We start from the raw sequence: 21,974 nt of genomic DNA, 5'->3' as shown, positions 1-21,974 counted from the left end.
AGAGAGAGAGAGAGAGAGAGAGAGAGAGAGAGAGAGAGAGAGAGAGAGAGAGAGAGAAATTGTAGTGTTCCATGATTCACTATCACACAGCATCATCAGAAGAATGTTGGAGTTCAAAAAGGGGAACTTTTGGGTTTTAAGCAGAAAATGGATTTTTGGGGAGACATTAAAAGATGCAATTAACCAATGATGATCCAACCCACTTCCTTCCTGCTCAATTCTGGGAGCAGTTTATTGTTAATTTATAGTGTCTGTCTCAGATGTGTGCTGATTGACAAGTTTTTTGGGTTGTCCATTCTAGAAAATAATCTTTCTTTACTCACTTGGTTTTTCCTATGGGCTAGTTAGGGCAAACTCTTATGAGAGATTATGGATCTCATTTGGGAGCTTCTGCAGTGTTCTGGGGCTTGATGTGATGTGCACAGTATCTGAAGGACTCAGCTTCTATAGGAAATCCTTCTTTACCTTGAATTCTGCCCTGAACCTCCTACATGGCATTAACAAACACCTTTGAGGGCATAGGAGTGAGTAGCATATTTCATTAGGGAATAAGCTTAGGATTTTTTTTTTAATTTTAAAGGTGACCATTTATTGAATATTTGATCATAAAGGACATTGTGTTTATTCCTTTGTGATTGATTTAGAATTTTTTAATAGTTTTTTCCAATTATGTGTTTAAAAATGTTTTAGCCTTTGATTTTTATAATTTTGAGTTCTAAATTCTCTCCCACTTTCCCTCCCCTCCTCCCTAATTGAGAAGGTAAGCAATTTAATAAAGGTTATACATATTATGTAAAACTTTTGTGATATGCCCTGGGTAGCACCAGTCTCTTAGTGGTACTATGTGTGGGATCAGTGACAGTCCAGTATAGTGAACAATTCTAACCTCTCTCATTGCATCAACAGTTTGACCTTCTAGGGGCTGGAACTTGAATCCTTTAGCCTCACTTCTATAATTTTCTCATTAGACATGTAATCTCATTCACAATCATACCCAGATAATTCAGGCAGAAGGCAGGAAAGGTAGATATAATGAAACAGGGTCCACATGCCAGGCTAGCATGCTGTTGGGGTGGAAGGTCCCAACTCTCAGCTGTGCTGCCATTTACTCACAACCCAGTCCCGTTGGCATGTGACCTTTGATCCAGGGCATCTACCTCCATCCTAGTTCCCTCTAGTTTATAATAAATGCTTAGTTGGCCAATGTTGCTACATATCTATGGACTAAAATGGCATTGGTTAGAATGTCAGTGACTTGTTAGTCTACACTTGCACCTTGACTCTGTATGCGTAATTTTTATACTGATGGCTATTAGCCCTCTTTGCTCTCTTCACTCAGGAAACAAAGAGTAATTCCATTTATCTGAGCAAACAAGAGTCAGAGAAGTTCTATAAATCAGAAGATGCCAGAAACTATACAAGAGTGATCGAGTTCTGTAGATGGGAGAGAGACGAGATCTCACCCAAGAGAGAAAACTTCAGTCTCCCCACAGGGAAATTCTTCCGAAAACTAAACACTAGCTCCTTCCACCATTCCTTATAGAATATGGTTTTCTGACCTTCGCGTCTCCTGGTTACCCTCTGTATGCCCTACAGTTTGTCAGTAGTGTTCTTTAATTTAGGTGCCCACAAATGAATGCAGTACTCTGATGTGATCTGACCACTGAAGACTATGGCGGGCCCATTATCTCCTGTGATCCGGACATTATTCTTCTATTAATCTCACCTAATGTTGCATTAGATGGTTTTTTTTTTCTTCTTGTTATGTCATACTTTTAGATCATCAAGTTTGTGGTCAACTAAAATCCCCACTTTTTTCCCACATGAAATTTTTCTTTCCCCCAATCCATACATGTGCCCCTGATATATTTAGGCTAAGTATAGAACTTAGGCACTGGCAAGTCACAATCTCTTGCAAAAACAGTTTTTTTCTTCTAGAAAAAAAGGGCTGTAGTACCTATCCACTTTACAGGCTTATTTGGAAGGCTCAAGTGAGATTATGGGTTCAAAATATTTTGTAAGCTTTACAGCTCTATGTAAATTCTAGCTATTATGACTAATATTACTGTTTTTATCTCTTTTCTCTCAACTATTGAATTAACTGGCCCCTCCTGGAGGTAGAGAGAGAGAGAGAATGAATGAATGAAGAATGATGAATGATTCCATAAGACACAGGTCAACAAAGTCAGGAGTAAACTATTTTATTTCTAGATGAAACAATTGGCATAGCCCACAGCTTCCTTAACAACTTCCTGGGTCATTTACCTCTCAGTATAGAGAGAACCTTGCTTAGAAGCAGCTAGGTGATGAAATGATCCTGAAGTAAGGAAAAACTAAATTCAAATCCAGCTCCAAACATTAGCTGTGTGAACTGGGGCAAATCATTTAACCTCTGCCTCAGTTCCCTCATCTTCAAAATAAGGATAATAGCACCCATTTCCCCAGGTTGATGATGAGCATATTTGTAATGTGCTGAACACAGTAGCTAGCACAGAACAGATTTTATTCATATATCTAAACTGAATATATGAGAGAGAGCATTTCTTTCCTTCTTTCCTTTAATGTAGTCCTGAAAGCTCTATATTTCCCAAGGCACAAGCAGCCTAGAAATGGAAGTGATCTTTGGAAATCAAATGGGCACAATGTCATTTACTAGATATTTACCACCATCAAGATCCTGAGGAAACATTCCTTGAAGGATAAAGATCCTGATATAAATGCATAATGGCATTTGAGTCCTTGTATTTCCACAACATAGAGGGAGACTCGATATTTTTAGAAACATTACTGAATTAGGCATATTTTCTCCTGTTGGTATTATTTAAATTATCAATGCTTGTGAGGAAATTAATTTTAATAAATATGAAAATATATGTCAATCTTTAAAATCATCATCCCAGGACTTAAAAAAAAATTTTTTTAATACATTTTTCCACAGGGTGTCCCTAAGTCGTCCTTCTTAACAGAAGAGAAGAGAGCCAGGTTAAAGACCAATCCTGTTAAGGTGCACTTTGCTGAAGAAGTACTTGTGAATGGTCATTCTCAGGTCTGTAAACATTAGCCCACTGAGGCTGCAATTAGTCATGCTGGAGCTTTCAGCCATTATTATTTCCAGTAATATCACATGTTAATATGGATATACATAAGCTCCATGAAAGAATGCAGAATTATAGTAAAGCTTGTGCTGACAGTTATATGATGTGCTTGGTGTGAAATAGGAGATCTAGGCATATGCTTTGACAAAGTATTGCCACTCTTGACTCATGAACTTTTCAAGTCAGTAATTTGTGGCTTTTAATCTTAAATCTTTGCAGTTAGAATCTGTACTTGTTGTCTACTTTTTTACTCATTCTCATTCATTTATTACTGATCTGACTTAAGGAAAGACTTGTAAAGAACCTGAAGTGTGAGAAGGGCTTATGAGAATAATTATCACAGATAGATAGTTATGATGAGTGTGAAAAGAATCCAAAGAAAGTCAAAAGAAGCAATAGGGGTACTTTTAAAGGGATTGGGGAAAGACTATTATGTGGGAGATTTTCATTAATTAATTTAAAATTATCTCTCCCTTACTCTACCCCATACTTCACAAACAATTTTTTTGTAGTTTTATTAGACATTTATTAATATTTGTTTTTAACCTGTTGACATACTTTATACCCCTACTTTCCCCTTCACCCCCCCCGCTCTTCCCCCACCCATGGCCAACGCACATTTCCACTGGTTGTAACATGTGTCCTTGTTCAGGGTCTATTTCCCATTCATGTCCGCCTCAGCCCATGCATTCAAGCAATTGTTTATCTTATATGTTTCCTCTCCTGCAGTCCTTCCTCTGAATGTGGGTAGCATCTTTACCATAAATCCCTCAGAGACAAACAATTTTTTTAAACCTTTACCAAGTCCAAAATACTCTTCCACTATTATTGAGTGAGACTCTAAGATAAGTTCCAATAGCATGATGGGAATTGAATGTTGTATATTCATCCAAACTAAATATCAGTCCTTGATGAAATTCATATTGAAACTAAATAGCCCTAGGCATTAGCAGTCTCACAAAAGAACAGTAATATCTCAGCAGCCAAAGAAGTAGCCTCTCATGAACATTGTGAATTTACAAGCCCATATTAAGTACAAAATATAGGCTCTCTTCAACCCAATCTTCTTAAACAAAGCAATAATTAATTTAATGTAAATAAATTCATATATCTTTATGATGGGATCAACCACTGAGAAAATCCAGTAATGACCTAGTCAATATCCAGAGCTTCTATTTCAAAAAAATACATTGAAAGCATCCAGAAAGAGAGAGCCTTTAAGTACCAAAGAAACACAGAGATACAAGACAATGCTGCAGATATTTTTAAGGAGAGAAAGTCTCAGAATATGATACTCAGAAAGGGAAAGGATGAAGACTTACAATTGAAAATAACATCATACAAAACTGAATTAGTGTTTCAGGGGGAAGGGGGAGGGTATATTAAGAAAGCAGAACTTCAGATATTCTTGATAAAAAAGATAAAATCTGAACAGAAACTTTAGCTAAGCAAATACAGGAAGCAAGAGAGACCTAGAAAAGTATAGCTACATGAATATATAGAAGAAAAAGTGATGAAAAGTTTACAGTATAAGAAAAAAAAGACAAAAGGCATTCATTCAAAATTCCACTATATGCAAAGGTCATAGAGGGAGTTTAGTAACATATACACATAGTGATTGCTTGTAGTTTTGGTTTGAGTTAGCTAGGTAGCACAATAGATAGGAGGGCTGAGCCTAGAGTCAGGAAGACCTGACTTCAAATCCAGCCTCAGACACTTTCTAGCTCTGTGAACTTCAGGCAGGTCATTTAACTACCATTTGTCTCAGTTTCCTCATCTGTAAGATGGAAATAATAATGATTCTGATTCTCCCTAACCTTGTTTGTGGTTTTCTTGGCAAAAGATACCGGGGTGGTTTTCCATTTCCTTCCCCAACTCATTTTACAGTTGTGGAAACTGAGATAAACAGAATTAAATGACTTGCCCAAGGTTACACAGCTAGTTAAGGTCTTAAGTTGTTCTATCCACTGTGCCACCTAGCCACCCTGAAAACCAAAATAATAATAAAATATAACTGACAATGATCAATAAATAATGCAGAAAATAATTTTACAATGAAATAGATTCTGGCTATTGCATGATTCATTTTCTCTGATTCTTTTGTACTGTAAGAGTTCCTCAGATATTCAGGGAAAAAAACTTTCATTTTTCCTCTTTATCATAATATGTGACCCATAAACTGGTTAGTCCCAAAATTAAGGCTTAAATAACTGGGGCTAATGAGTGTATTTTAGATATCTATCTGATTGAAAATTTCATAATATTAAGGAGCAGAGAGTGTCTCTTTCTGGCCATTAATTTCTCACCAATGATTTTGTTTTTCAGGGGAATGCTCTGTTGTGTATGCCCAATGTTCTCAAGGTGTACTTGGAGAATGGACAGACCAAAGCTTTCAAATTTGAGAAAAATACAACTGTGAAGGTATTGTTTCTTTATTTTGATCTTTTCTTTTCCTCATTGAACTCATTAGTAAAAGAAATGGCCTTTTGACTGATGGCAGACCATTTATATGGCAAAGACACTGAAACAGGGAAAACACCCTACATGGAGGCCACAATAAATCACCTTATACTAACATGCATTCTAAAATGAAATATCGTAGGAAGGCTCCAGTATACAAATAAATTGAGGACTGACTTTTTTATTGTAATTTTATTAATGGAGTATATATTGAGGCAGTTTGAACCAGTAGATAAAATGCTGGACTTGGAGACAAGAAGACTTGAGTTCAATTCTAGCCTCAGGTACTTATTAGCTCTGTGACCCTGGCAAGACATTTAACCCTGTTTGCCTCCATTTCCTCATCTGTAAAATAAACTGGAAAAGGAAAATCAGGTCTCAGACACTTCCTAGCTGTGTGACCCTGGACAAGTCACTTAACCTCTGTTTTCCTTAATCCATTGAAAAAGGAAATGGTAGACTACCCCAATATCTTTGCCAAGAAAACTCCATGGACAATATAATATTGGCAGAATATGAAGTACCGAATCACGAAGAGTCGAACAACTAAGTAATGCAGAGCCAGCTTTGAAGTCAGGATTGCTTGGACCCAAAGTCTGCCTCCAAACTAGACTCAGTGACAGATTTGTGGTTCTGTATTAGTAGAAGGAGTTTCCCACATTGGTGAAAGAATAAATTCACCACCACTCCAAAAAAATAGTGTTGAAACTTATATACGTATATTTTTGTAACTTGGAAAAAATAATGAAATTTGCTCACATCTCATCACTGTTGTTTGTGTATTTATTTTGCCATATATTATGTTGTTCTTAATATTTGTTTTTCTCGATGGTCAATAAAATAGTTGTTTTTTTTGTTTTAAACCAGGGACTAGCAATCCCACTGGTAATTCCAGAAACCAAGTTCCTTGACCAACACTCTTTTATCCTACATGAGGGGTTCCCTGTCCTTTCTGTATTCCTGTACTCCTCACCTTTCAGTAAGCCTTCCTGTACATCTACTTCACTATAGAAAGAAATAATTCCTAGATTTTCCCATGAATATGAATATAAGATATAAAATAAAAAATTTAATTTTATAAAGAAAACTGTAGTACTTAAAAAAAAACTTTCTTATAGTATTACTACTACTTTGGGGGTTATTTCAATAAGACAATGCAATTATTTACCATCTGTTCCCCCATACACCCATACACAAGCTTCTTGTATTATTCTTAGGGGCACATGCACCCTAGTTTAGTGGCCAGAGCCCTGAAGACAGCCAAAAGGAGAGCACATTGTTTGCTATCTTTGTCACCTTACCTGAACATCTAGCCAAAAACCAGTCCCTTCTTCTAGCAAAGAGATGTTGGCACTTCCCTAGCAAGGATTCTTTCAGAAATGCTGTCATTATCATGTAACCATGAAAAAATATTCTAAATTAATTAATTAAATTTTTTAAAGAGCATAAGTAAAGAAAATCCATCAATGACTAATAAGTATATGGTGTGTTTTTATATTTCATATATTAATATGTGAATTTGTAATTCATATATTAATATATGAAAAGAAAATAAAAGAAATGCTGTCATTAAAATGTGTCCCTGGTTCTTCTCCTTGCTTGCCAGGACATCATTCTCACGGTGAAGGAGAAGCTGTCCATCCGCAGCATTGACCACTTCGCTCTTGCCCTGGAGGAGCAGTATAATATCTCCAAGTTGCACCTTCTCCATGAAGAAGAATTCATTGAGCAGGTAAGTCGGTGCCTAATACTGAATTGGGTCTCCTGTGAAATGTCCATAAAATCTTAAAATTTCATCAAACATCAACGCAACATTATTTTTAGTAGCATTTTTTAAACCCTGACCTGTGTACCGATTTCTAAGGCAGAAGAGTGGTAAGGTCTAGGCAATGGGGGTCAAGTGACAGGCCGAGGCCAGATTTGAACCCAGGACCTCCCACCTCTAGGCTTGGCTCTCAATCCACTGAGCCATCCAGCTGTCCCCTATAGTGGCATTTTTATGCTATCAAATAACTAGAAACAAAGCAGATGCCCATCTATCAGGGAATGGCTAAACAAATTATGGTACTGAATTGAATAGAAAATTGCATCAATCGCAATAATTTAATTATTAATGAATTATTATTAATTTATGTATTTGATATATAATTGATATAAATTAATAGATTAATAAAAATAATAATCAACTATTATTAATGTAATCGACTATTAGCACCTTCCTCCCAGTTTGGTTGTGAGGACCAGATAAGATAATAATTGTAAAGCATTTTAGCACAATGCCTGGCCCATAGAAAGCATGATATGTGTTAGCTATTATCATTATTACCGTGCTCTAAGAAAAAAACACATAATAAATCCAAAGAAGCATGAAAAAGACTTACAAGACAAAAAAAAAAATTAAAAATGAGAGGGCAGCTGGGTAGCTCAGTGGGTTGAGAGCCAAGCTCAGAGACCAGAGGTTTTAGTTTCAAATCTGGCCTCAGATACTTCCTAGCTGTGTGACCCTGGGCAAGTCACTTGACCCCCCATTGCCTAGCCCTTACCATTCTTCTGCCTTGGAACCAATACACAGTATTAATTCTAAGATGGAAGGTGAGGGTTAAAAAAAAATTCTAAAAACTCACCCCGACTCCTTTCCAGTGGTGGGAGGTCCACAGATGTGGAATATTGCATGTATTTTCAGACTTTTTCTATGTCCCTTTCACATCATGACTTCTCCAATCACAATTTCGATAAATCACGAGTCAGCATAAGAAATGGAAATTTCAGGGGGTTTTGTGAAAGGTGTAGATGGCACACAAAGGCCAACAGATGAAACAGAAAAAGTTTTAAAACTCAGAAATGAATAAAATATACAACATATTTTATCTTTTGATCTTGGTAAATGGGAATATGGCATAAGACAAATGCTTTGCTAAATTAAACTCTTTCTTATCCCCTAGTGCATCTATTTCTCTTCATAATAGAATATCTGAGAATTCTGTTTAATACATAATGAATAGACTTGTATATTCTCTATGTGCCTTTTTAAAAATTTAGAAGCTTAATCATTAGAAAACCCAAACATTTCAATATAAATAATATGTAAGGAGGAAAGAGTATTATATATGAAAATATTGTATATATTTTGAAGTGCATGTTAACTTTAACAAAGTAGTAACAAAATTTCCCCGTTTGAGTCCTGTAGGGAACTTCTTTTATATATATATTTGGGAAGAGGCAGCTAGATGACTCAATGGACAGAGATTCAGGTCTAGAGATAAGAGATCTTGGATTCTAATCTGGCCCTAGAAATTTCCTAGCTATGTGACCCTGAGCAAGTAACCCCAATTGCCTAACCTTCACTGCTCATCTTCCTTTAAACTGATACTTAATATGGATTCTAAGGTAGAAAGTAAGGAATTTAAAATATATATGTAATATATGTGTACATATATATATTTTTGATAACTTTCTACTTTTTTCCTTTGTATTTCATTATTCCTCTATTTTATTTTATGCATTTAAAAGCATTATTTTGAGAAGTTGTCTAAAGGCTTTATTAGACTGCCCAAAAAAATCAGTGAAATTAAAAAATTAAGAACCCCCCGCATTAATAGATCAGGTTTGTGTATACTTCCATCTCCTCTTCCTCTCCTTTCTTGATCAAACCTTCTACATTTCTATCACTGTCCAATTTCTTTCTTATGGTAGTTATTTTCAAAGATTTTTTTCTGTCCACATATACAGGCCTTTGAATCTATATTTCAAGGGCAAACAATATGATTCTGTGAAACTAGAAGAAAAGGGGGGGAAATCAGTTATTCATGGAATGTTGACATTGTTAGTTGTTTCCTTGATGAAGAGTTGTAAGGAAGTTTTTTCCTATTTAAGAGAGAAAAGAATATGATTACTGAGTCTAAAAGTATTTTTAACAACAAGAGAGTCCTGAACCCAAACCTATTAATTTCCCTGTTTCCCTAACACAAGTTTTTTTTGTTGTTGTTGTTGGTTTTTTTTTTCTATTCCTGTCAGGATTATTACACAAATTGAAACAAAGGTTCATGACCCCCCACCTTGAGTGTGCATTTGGTTATAACCAGGCTGTACAAAGGCTGTCTTTTACTTCCTGTTAAAATGCCATTTTTTATAATCAGAAATCAGAGGGTTGGAGTTAAAATGACTAATTGTGTTTAACTTTAAACATTTTAGGTGGTACAAAGAAAAGAGTCGCATGACTACAGATGCCTTTTTAGACTGTGTTTTGTCCCAAAGGATCCATTGGACCTCCTAAAAGAAGATCCAGTTGCCTTTGAATATCTCTATTTGCAGGTGAGTATATATTATGTCAAGTAGTGACAGATTTCCTTCTCAAAAGATGATCTGTTTCTTAGGAAATCTTTCAAGAAAAAAAAACCATTTAATATTTAATAATGAAAAGCATTATTGTAGCCAAAAAAATTCCAAAACAAGACTCTTCTTACAAGGAGAAAAAAAACCTAAATTGTCACTTAGCATTCTCCTTTTCCATGCAGTACTCCATCATACTTTGGACTCCAGAAAAATTACTCTCGATTCAAAGTGCTCTATGGGTCAGCATCCATTCAAGACCACAGCCCCCACTGATATGATTTCTTTTACCAGGCAACCAAGGACAAATTAGCCCAAAGTAAAGAATATTTAATCTACCAGCATAGAGCTAAAGTCATTTTTTAAAAAAAGGTCCCTGCATTTACAAATGTGGTTTCCTATACCTATATAAAGAACCCACACAGAAAGAAGACAAACATAGCTGAGTCCACCCTGATATTTTAGAACCATCAACATTCTATGGTGATTTCACTATATTCCTCTCTACTTTGAACATCTCTTCTGAATATCACATATCTACAGTAGGTATTGCCTTTCTTCTCTCTGCTCCATTATCTCTGGTAGTTTTCAAGATGCTGTCAACTACCATCAGCTGGGATTCAGATAAATTTCCTCTTTAGGATCAGCTGCTACACTCTGCCACCATCTGTGCTAGGGTGCAATGACTTGGAAGTCTCTCCCTGGCAGCAAAAGGAAGAGACTTTTATTGCATAGCAAAGGGCTAGGAGACCCCCAATTGTCACATAAGTCACAAAAGTCAGAATAATACCACAGAGATTGTCTTTTATTTATTTATTTCCTTTTTCTGGTGCTAATTCTAAGACCTTAGTGCCAAATTGTCGGACTTGGAAGCTTAGAAAATTTCTTTATTCCTGTAACATCTCTGATTGTGGCCTTGCATCTCTAATACCTATTGCAACACTCTGACCCCTAAAGCCCACAGAAATTGTGTGGAACTAGGGCAATGAAAGCTACTTTATTATCTAGTTCCTTTCTGACAAGCAACCTGTAAAATTAGGGTAAGGACAAAGCGCAAGGCTTGATCACATTCTTCCTTTATTATATGTCTATGCCAGCAGCAAGATCTGTCTTTTATATTTTGGTATTCTGGCCAGCCCCAAAACCTTACTGTTCTTCCTACATTACTAATGAATTTTTTTTCATTTCATTTTCATTTTTTCTTTTTCTTTTTTTTCTACATCATTTTTTTAGAATATTTTTCTATGGTTACATGATTAATGTTCTCTCCCTCCCCTCTTCTGGAACTGATAAGAAATTCCACTGGTTTATACATGTCTTATTACTCAAAACCTATTTCCATATTTTTCACATCTATAATAAAGTAACTAATGGAATTTTTTGATGTAAGGTCTGATATTTAGGAAATCAGTCTAATTTCTTATGATTTTGTCTAAATTACATGATTTAAAATATATCTTAAGAATCATTAGGATTATTTTCCATGAAGAAAAAAAAAGAAAGATATTCTTCATCCCTTCATTTTACAGATAAGGAAACAGGTCCATAGAAACTTACCTGAATTACTACTTCCAGTTAGTGTAAAAGATTCAATTCATAGGTCTGTTCTCTCTTTCCATCCCAACCCACTGCTATAGATCTAATTCAGCTAATCATTTGTATACTTCTTGGGGGAGATGCCTAGAAGTTATCCACATGTTACAAATGAAGAAATTGCTACTGAGCAAAGTGAGATGCTCAGGAGGTCCTAGGATTATGCTATCTCCAAATCTTAGAAACTTAGAATTTTAAACAACTTTTAATTCTAGTTTGCCATCACCGATTTATATCCTGTTGCCTTTCAAACCTATGAACACAAAAAATGCCATCTAGACATATGTATAATAACCCAGTAGAATTGCTTGTCAGTTCTGGGAGGGGGGGGAGGGAAAGAACATGAATCTTGTAATCATGGAAAAATGTTCTAATTGAATTTGTAAAAAATTTTAATGCCACCTAATGGACCACTGTTCTGCTTTCTCATTGGTTCAATTTTGTCAACTTCAGAGCTGCAGTGATGTGCTTCAGGAAAGGTTCGCAGTTGAAATGAAATGCAGCTCTGCATTACGACTTGCAGCATTACACATCCAGGAACGGATATATGCTTGTGCCCAACCACAGAAGATCTCTTTGAAATACATAGAGTAAGTGGGATACCTAGATACTGTCTACTCTTATACAAAGTTCATTCATCATTTGCTTTGATGCTGCCTGGGGGAGGCTAGGTGTTGGCAGGAGATAGAGAGCCAGGTCTGGAGTCAGGAAGACTCATCTTCCTGAGTTCAAATCTGTCTTCTGACACTTTCTAGCTATATCACTCTGGACAAGTCACTTTCTCATCTGTAAAATGAGTTGGAAAAGGACTTAGCAAACTATTAAAATATCTTTGCCAAAAAATTGGGACATTAATGCATTGCTGGTGAAGTTGTGAATTGATCCAACTATTCTGGATGGCAATTTGGAACTATGTCCAAAGGGCTTTAAAAGACTATCTGCCTTTTTTTCCAGCCATAGCACTGCTCAGTTTATACCCCCAAAGAGATAATAAGGAAAAAGACTTGTACAAAAATATTTATATCTGCACTCTTTGTGGTGGCAAAAAATTGGAAAATGAGAGAATGTCCTTCGATTGGGCAATGACTGAACAAATTGTGGTATCTGTTGGTGATGGAATACTATTGTGCTCAAAGGAATAATGAATTGGAGGGATTCCATGTGAACTGGAATGTCCTCCAGGAATTGATGCAGAGTGAAAGGAGCAGATCCAGGAGAACATTGTACACAAAGTCTGATACACTGTGGTACAATTGAACATAACAGACTTCTCTACTAGCAGCAATGCAAGGATCCAGAGCAAGGCTGAGGGACTTATGAGAAAGAAAACTAGCTACACTCAGAGGAAGAACTGTGAGAGGAGAAACACAGAAGAAAAACAACTGCTTGAACACATGGGCTGATGGTGATATTATTGGGGGTGTAGACACTAAACGATAACTCTAGTCCAACTATCAGTAATATGGAATTGGGTCTTAATCAATGATACATGTAAAACCAAGTGGAATTGTGCATCAGCTAAGGGGGGTTAAGGAGGTTGGGGGAGAGGGAAAGAACATGAAACATGTAACTATGGGAAAATATTCAAAATTTAAAAAATATATCTTTGCTAAGAAAACCCCAAATGGAGTTCCGAAGAGTTAGAGATTACTGAAAAAAAAACTTATTATTAAATTATTATATAAACATATATGTGTATCATATGTATAAATTAAAATTAAGGTATTAAAATTTTTACAAACCAACTGGCTTCATGGGCCATATGACCATCCCTGAGTCACTTGGCCAAAGTGTTTGAATGGACTCCAGAGGTTGTAATAGACTAGATAACCAAATAGGATCCAATAGTGGATCCTAATTGACATCTAGTTCTGTTGAACCAAAAAAGCAATAAATAGGTCATATATAAAAAGCCTGACAGAGGCTAGGGCATGAAGAGAATAGACTTTGAGTTAGTGTGATGTGATAGAAAGACAGCTGGATTTCAGAGTCAGGGCTTTGAATCTTGCCTTGTGATCTTGGCTATGTCTAGTAATAATAATAGGAATGCTGATAATAATAGCAACAACAATAATTCCTAGCATTATATAGCTCTTTAAAGTTTGCAAAAAACTTTACAAATGTTGTCTTATTTGATGTTTATAACAACCCTGGAAAGAAGTAGGTAATATTGTTATCCCCATTTTTCTTGTTGTCATTCAGTTGTTTTCAGCTATGTCCAACTCTTCACGACCCTATTTAGGTTTTTCTTGGCAAAGATATTGGAGTAGTTTGCCATTTCCTTCTCCTGCTCATTTTACAGATGAGAAAACTGAGGGGAACAGAGTTAAGGGACTTGCACAGGATCACACAACTAATAAATGTCTGAGACCAGATTGGATATTAATTTTTAATCTTACACCATCAATTCTAAGACAGAAGAGTGTCAAGGGCTAGGCAATTGGGGTTAAACAACTGGTCCAGGTTCACACAGCTAGGAAGTCTCTGAGGCCAAATTTGAACCCAAGTCCTCCCAAATCCAGGCCTGGCACTCTCTCTGCTGGGCTACCTAGTTGCCCCTGGCATAGTTTTATCATTCATTCATTCTACAAGAAGCCCTTTCCGATGCCTCCCCACCCACTCTGCCCAAAAGACTTTAATTTATTTTATATTCACTTACAAGTGTAAATACCCTCATCCAGCTTTTTCAAATCACAAAAAGACCCCAGCAACTAGACTGATAGAAAGAAAAGCTGCTGCCAGGTCACTGTCAGTCAGCAAACATTTATCAAGTGTCTACTATGTGCCAACAGGCAACTAGATGGCACACTGGATAGAGTGGTCAGCCTGGAATCAGGAAAACTCATCTTCCTAATTTCAGATCCAGTCTTGGGCACTTACTCTCTGTGTGATCCTGGGTGAGTCCCTTAACCCTGTTTGCCTCCTTTTCATCATCTGTAAAATGAACTGGAGAAGGAAATGGCGAACCACTCCAGTATCTCTGCCAAGAAAACTCCAGACTAGGCTACAAAGAGTCAGATATGACTAAAATGGCTAAACAACAGCAATATATCCTGAGAGCATCCCATAGTACCTGGCACATAGTACTTTATTGGCTTATTGGTGCAATGGAGGGCTCTAGAACATAGGCAGAAGGGATGGATTTGAGGAAACATCCCAGAAAGTATAATATATGTCCTGTAGCTTCATTTCCACTCTTATTTCCAACCACATTCCCTTTTGGTCAACTCGTAGGTAATAGATAGTGCTGTGTGTATTTCTTGGGAGGCCTAGGGAGCGGCGGTCCCCAAACCCTCCAATATATGGGCATCTGTGCCATACATGTGGCCTCATTCATACACAAGATAGGCTCTGATTCCCTTTATACAACCGAGGGCGATCACCAAGGCCCGGAGGGTAATGCGGAGAGAATCAGAGGGACATCAATAGCTATAACAAGAATTATTTTCTAACTCTTGACCCATTGCCCTGGACACCCGCCCATTTTGTCCTTGTTAGGCTCTTGGTGATCTCTACTCACTGGATGTATCAAATAACATGGAGCCAATGGACTAGCCCACGGAAAACGGCACCAGCTGATTAATTCCTGAATAGTTGCTGATAATTGCCGTGAAGGTTTGGTATAAATGGGCCCTCCACTGGCAAAATGGCCTCATAATTATAGGCTTGTGGGAACAATAAGTAGAGAATAAACTATAATTACACTCTTCATCAGCGTAAAGTGCACTTTACAATTACCATCTTTGTCTCTTGACAGGAAAGACTGGGGAATAGAGAATTTCATATCTCCAACTTTGCTCCGGAACATGCGAGGCAAAGATATCAAAAAAGCCATTAGCTTCCATATGAAGAGAAATCAGAGCTTACTGGAGCCCCGGCAAAAGGTAGCGTTCATGGCTATAAATCTGTCACTGGGACCTATATAAGCACAATAGTTTTGTTTTTAATTACATTTTTCTCAGCCTTTACTTAAGACTTTAGAGCAGATTTGTTGTGGCACGTGGAGTGGAAAGAACGATCAACTTGGGATTGGGTGACCTGGGCTTGAAATATGTCCCTGATGCTAGCTTGACCACTCATGGTCAGGTACCCTGGGACGTTGGAGTCGGAAATCGAGTTGGAGTCAGGAGTCAGATTTCAATTCAAATTCAAATCCTTCCTCAGACCCTTTGCTCTGCGACTTTGGGAATGTCAAACTCTCACTGCAAAACAGGGATAATTAATAATATCTATTTTTCCAGGTTTTGAGGATCTAATTAGAAACTTTGCGAAGTACTTTTCAAACCTTAAAGTGCTATAAAAATGCTGTCATCAGTTTTTATTATTCTGATCATGTGCCGTGCTCACACCTCAGTAAAACTGTCTTAGCAGATGGGCTAAACCAGGTCGAGGACAACTGATTCAAGCCCATCAATGAGCTAGAGAGATGCCTACCCCAACCATGTGATGACTTCCTCTGGCAGAATGAAGGGTTGAGAACTATTTGTCCAACGGCATGGTCAGAAATCAAATGGGTCATACACTCCATCCCAGACCATCGCCAGTCATCCCGATTCTCTGTCTTGTCCCTAGACTTTGGTGGCTCTGGAAGAGCCCCTTCATACAAATCTGCTTCACTTAAATCCAATTTACTTGAGAATCAAGGTTTCTTCGAAACAAGGACAAACAATAATAATAGATTTACTTTTTTTAGTAGCCTTAAACTCCAGGTTTTTGACACACTGCTTCTGCCTAGACTACTAGTTCCAACATAGTCTGATTACACATTTGGGAACCCTAGAATCTCCTTTTGTGTGAAGTAAAGCCCTTGGGCAGGAACAAGAACTGAACCAGTCTTCCTGAGAATGTTAAATCCTTTCTGGTTCTCCGGCCTTTTTAGTTCTCAGAATGCCAAAATCCTTAGTCGTTGGGGTTGAGTTTATATTGTGTAAACTGAGACAAATGGCCCCTGGGATCGCTGTTTCTTAGGCAACACTGTTTTTAAATTTGGGGGGCTTTATAAAATGTCATCCTATATTATTAAAATATTAATGTACAAGCATAAGCACATGACTGCATTCTGGGAAGTATCAAATTTGAGATGCAAAAAGGCAGAAAGCACAGTGAAAAGAAGGCCAAGGAGTTGTCCCTTCTTAGTGACTTTCTGCTTGTTTCTCTTTATTCTTTTCTTCCTGGTACTTTCTCAGAAGCTATATGATTGAAAGAAGGTGGGATGGGGAAGGCAGAAGTGTTTTGCTATAATATCTCCCAGTGGTAGATCATGGTACATCTCTGGAATGTCGTCTCTTGCCTAAGATTATAACTTCTTCTCCCATCTCAGATGCATATTTAGAAAAGAAGACTCCCAGAATATTTTTTTCTCCTTTCACTGTTTCTCCTGAAGTCTTTTGGGTTTCAGCAGATAAGCTCTCCTCCTATGTACCAATGACTGGCAAGATACCCTTGTAATAATAAAATTATGAGGCTGATAGTAGCTTTATGACTTTATTAAATCAAAGTAGTCATAGTAAAGAGAGGGAAAGGTAAGGGAGAAGTAGAGAGATACTTAGCTTACAACTCTATTGGCCAAAATTGGGACATTAATGCATTGCTGGTGGAATTGTGAATTGATCCAACCATTCTGGAAGGCAATTTGGAATTATGCCGAAAGGCATTTAAAAGATTGCCTGCCCTTTGATCCAGCCATACCATTGCTGGGTTTATACCCCAAAGAGATCATAGATAAAAAGACTTGTACAAAAATATTTATAGCCACGCTTTTTGTGGTAGCAAAAAATTGGAAAATGAGGGTATGCTCTTCAATTGGGGAATGGCTGAACAAATTGTGGTATATGCTGGTGATGGAATACTATTGTGCTCAAAGGAATAATAAGCTGGAGGAATTCCATGTGAAGTGGAAAGACCTCCAGGAACTGATGTAGAGTGAAAGGAGCAGAGCCAAAAGAACATGGTACACAGAGACTGATACACTGTGGTAAAATCGAATATAATGGACTTCTGTACTAGCAGCAATGCAATGACCCAGGACAATTCTGAGGGACTTACGGAAAAGAAGCTACCCACATTCAGAGGAAGAACTACAGGAGAGGAAACACAGAAGAAAAAACACCCACTTGATGTAGACATGATTGGGGATGTAGACTTGAAACGACCACCCCAATGCAACTATCAATAATATAAAAATAGGTCTTGATAGATGATACATGTTAAAACCAGTGGAAATGCATGTCGGCTTGGGGGGGGGGCGGGAACTTGGGGATGGAGAAGGGGAAAGTAAGAACATGAATCATGTAACCATAGCAAATTTTTCTAAAAACTTAAAAAAAAATCCATTGGCCACCAAGATGGATTGAAACTAACCTCCAACAAGGGTTCCTCAGCTCTCCACGATCCAGCCAGAAAACCCCCACAGGCTCCTGGGTCTCCCCTTATAAGCTGTTTTCTCCACCCACTAGCTCTCACACGTCACATCTAAGTGTAAGATTAAAATTAATATCCAATAACTCCAAGTATTATAGAACCAACCATAGTTTCTTAATTTGCCTAGACTGCCCAATGGGACAGTGCCTATGGAATCAGTTTCCTGTCTTGTTGGTTCCTTAGTTCTTTAACTTCCTTTCTCTGAGGGCTTGTCTATGCCCGAATTTACTCAGTGGTCTTTGACCTCCAGGTCACTGAGAGATGGCATTTTTTTAAAAAGCGACATAATGGAGAAAGAAATTTGCTTCCAACACCCTGTTTAGATATTTCCTGCCCTTAGCAGGTGCCCTCTAGGTTACAAGCAGATAGATTCTAAGAGATTGAAAAACCCTAGTCTCTGGAGAAATTGCAAACAAAAATAAACTCTGATGCCCAGAGAAGATAAGAAATTTCATACAATCATGGTCAGAGGAGACTTGGATTTCCCAGAGCTGGGGATGGCTACAGCCAACTCTGCTAAAAACCTACTCTCAGCATTCTAAGGATATTTCTATGATTTGTATGTACATGTCTAAACTGACAAGTCTAACTCCTGAATCTCCACTGGTGCTTTACCCATTCACGCAAACCAGTTATCACCAAGCCATTTAAATATGAAACATTTACTAAAGGAGAAAGCAAAAGCAAAAATAATCAAAGCTTGGTCTGTTCATAAACCTTGGTCACTTTATAAGGAGCTAAATCAATTGTACAAAAAATCAAGCCATTCCTCAATTGATAAATGAGCAAGGGACATGAACAGGCAAAACCATCAATAAGCACATGAAAAAGTATTCTAAATCTCTTACAATTAGAGAAATGCAAATCAAAACAACTCTGAGGTACCACCTCACAGCTAGCAGAATGGCTAATATGAAAGCAAAGGAAAGTAATAAATGTTGGAGGGGATGTGGCAAAATTAGGCCACTAATGCATTGCTGGGGGAGTTGTGAATTGATCCAACCATTCTGGAAGACAATTTGGAACTATGCCCAAAGGTGTCTAAAAGATTGCCTGCCCTTTGACCCAGCCAAACCACTGCTGGGTTTGTACCCCAAATAGATAATAAGGAAAAAGACTTGTATAAAAAATATTTTTAGCCACGTTTTTTGTGGTGGCAAAAAATTGGAAAATGAGAGGATGCCCTTCGATTGGAGAATGCCTGAACAAATTGTGGTATCTATTGGTGATGGAATACTATTGTGCTAAAAGGAATAATGAACTGGAGCAATTCCATGTGAACTGAAATGACCTCCAGGAATTGATGCAGAGTGAAAGGAGCAGAATCAGGAGAACATTGTAAACAGAGACTGATACATTATGACACAATCAAACATAATGGACTTCTCTGCTAGCAGCAAAGCAATGACCCAGGACAATTCTGAGGGACTTATGAGAAAGAACACTATTCACATCCAAAGAAAGAACTGTGGAAGTAGAAACACAAAAACATTTCCTTGATCACATGGTTCGATGGGGATATGATTGGGGATGTTGATTTTAAATGTTCATTCTATTGCTAACATTAATAATATAGAAATAGATCTTGATCAATGACACATGTAAAACCCAGTGGAATTGCTCATTGACTACGGGAGGGGGGTGGAAGGAGGGAAGGGAAAGAACATGAATCACATAACCATGGGAAAATATTCTAAATTAATCAAATAAATAATTTTAAAAATAAAATAAAATAGCTTTAAAAAAATAAACCTTGGTCACACTCTCCCACCATGAGTATAGTATCCATGGAAGAAGAATAGGGACAGCCTTACCTGGCAGTGATGCACATGGTTAGGAAACTTTGACAGACCTGAATGTCTGTGGTATTTCTAGGGTGTAAGATTTAAATTAATATCAATAACTCCAAGCATTATATTTTAGAAGGTTTATTAATAATCACTTGAAGTAGAAAGAAAATAGACTAAAATAGAAGTTCAAACCTAATTATCTAACAAAAAGTAAACCCATATGAATAAGTTCTCCAGCCCACATCTGCCACTGCAATCAAGGGAAAGAGAGAGGCAGAGTCACACATAAACTATCTCTGAAATGTGAGAAGGAAAGTGGGATGCTAGGATATAAAGTTCTGGGGAGTAGATCCTAATTACACAGGGGGGAAGGTCTAAACCAGGCATCATTCTCTGGACAGGATTGCTCTAGTAAGTAAAGATCATGAATTTAGGGAAAATGCCCTCCCTAAGTGTTCAGAGCAACATCTGAGCAAACTAAGCACTCTTTGAAAGGAAGAATCCCATGATTTTGTTCTTAAGTGGGGTTAGGGAAGAAAAGGCTATTCAGAAGTTGGATGTCTTTGGGGGAGAATGAGGCTGATTTTGTCATTCTGCCTCATTTAAATCCAATTCACATACAACTCAAGACCACCTTCTGATGTCATTGGTCCTCTCCAAACATTAACAACTCAAAAGTTCATAGGAGGTCTTTAGGGCTTCCGGGTTAAGATGGCGGCAGAGTAAGAAGCAGCTCTTAACCTCTCCTGACCGAAACACACAAAACTCCTCATGGGGACATAAAAACAAGTCCAGACGAACGGAGGAACCCCACAACAGGGCACAGCGTGAAAGGTACGTGGAATCGAGGCATTTCCATGCTATAAAGGGCTCTCACTAAATCGCGGGCTGAGCAACCGCCCCACCCCCACCCCCTCCACACACAACACCTGTAGCTCAGAAGCCAGCTAAAAAAAAATAGAGCAAGTTTGGGGCACCCATCGAGTCATTGGCAGCTCCGGGACCTGTTCCTGAGAGCAGCAAGACTTAGGACCCCACTAAGCCAAAAAAGGCACGCGAAATCTGAGCGCGCGGGAGCAGAACGCAGGGCGCACAGCGCAGGCTGAGCAGAGCGCAGGCACTGAGGAGGCGTGGGTGGAGGCAGACACAACCAGGAACTAAAGCCTAAGTGGGGAACCAGTGCAGACGGGTATACGACTGTGGAAGCAGCTCCCTGAGACTTGTAAAGGAACCTCCTGCAGAGGATCAAGCAAGGGAGTCCACCAGGGGGCTTGACCTTGGAAAAAACTAGAACTCAGACCTCAGGAGCCAATAGATCTCTGACAGACACTGAGCGCGAGGATAAACCTGAGAAGCTGCTGGGCTAATGATGGCTAATCAGTCACAGGAAGTTCAGAAGAGAAAGAATAATAACAAAAAAAAGAAGTCTTTAACACTCAACAGCTTTTACACAGAGAAAATCCAGACAACCGAGCAAACAGAGGAAGAGAACAAACAACCATCCAGACCCTCCCCAAATAAGGAAAACTCCTCACAAGCTATGGAAGAGTTCAAAACTGAGATTGTGAGGAAAATGGAAGAGATCTGGCAAGAAAATAACAGTTTAAAAGGTAGAATCTTGCAACTGGAAAGCGAGGCTCAGAAACCAAATGAACTGATAAGCAAATTGAACACAAGAAATGACCAGATTGAAAAGGAATACATGAAGATTATGGCCGAAAACCAGAAGATTATGGCCGAACACCAGAAGATTATGGCCGAAAACAGAAAGATTATGGCCGAAAACAGAAAGATTATAGCCGAAAATCAATCCCTAAAGGCTAGAATTGAGCAAGTAGAAACTAATGATCTCTCAAGACAACAAGAACAAATAAAACAAAGCCAAAAGACTGAAAAAATAGAAGGAAACATGAAATATCTCAATGAGAGAGTGACAGACCAAGAAAACCGGTCTAGAAGAGACAATTTGAGAATAATTGGTCTTCCAGAAAAACCAGAAATTAATAGAAACCTGGACTCTATACTAACAGAAATAATTCAGCAAAATTGCCCTGAAGTCCTACAACAAGAGGGCAATATAGACATTGAAAGGATTCATAGAACACCTGCGGCATTCGATCAAGAAAGGAAAACACCAAGAAATATCATTGCAAAATTCAAGAGTTTCCAAGCAAAAGAAAAAATCTTACAAGAAGCCAGAAAGAAACAATTCAAATATCAAGGAGCAACAATCAGGATCACACAGGATCTGGCAGCCTCAACACTAAAAGACCGCAAGGCGTGGAAT

General features: G+C 37.9%; 1 protein-coding gene across 1 annotated transcript in view; it reads left to right on the top strand.

The window, feature by feature from the left end:
• Positions 1-21,974, top strand: part of FRMPD1 (FERM and PDZ domain containing 1) — an 86,735-nt gene that overhangs the window by 42,368 nt on the left and 22,393 nt on the right. The window contains exons 5-10 of the mRNA XM_044660930.1: positions 2,939-3,046; positions 5,421-5,516; positions 7,162-7,287; positions 9,747-9,866; positions 11,931-12,067; positions 15,235-15,361. Of these exons, the coding sequence (XP_044516865.1) occupies positions 2,939-3,046; positions 5,421-5,516; positions 7,162-7,287; positions 9,747-9,866; positions 11,931-12,067; positions 15,235-15,361 (714 nt within the window). The remainder of the gene's footprint in view (positions 1-2,938; positions 3,047-5,420; positions 5,517-7,161; positions 7,288-9,746; positions 9,867-11,930; positions 12,068-15,234; positions 15,362-21,974) is intronic.

Source organism: Gracilinanus agilis, chromosome 1 (assembly GCF_016433145.1).
Source record: "Gracilinanus agilis isolate LMUSP501 chromosome 1, AgileGrace, whole genome shotgun sequence".
NCBI classification, from domain to species: Eukaryota; Metazoa; Chordata; class Mammalia; order Didelphimorphia; family Didelphidae; genus Gracilinanus; species Gracilinanus agilis.
Note: the sequence above shows the minus strand (reverse complement) of the source record. Positions and strands in the feature narration are given on the sequence as shown.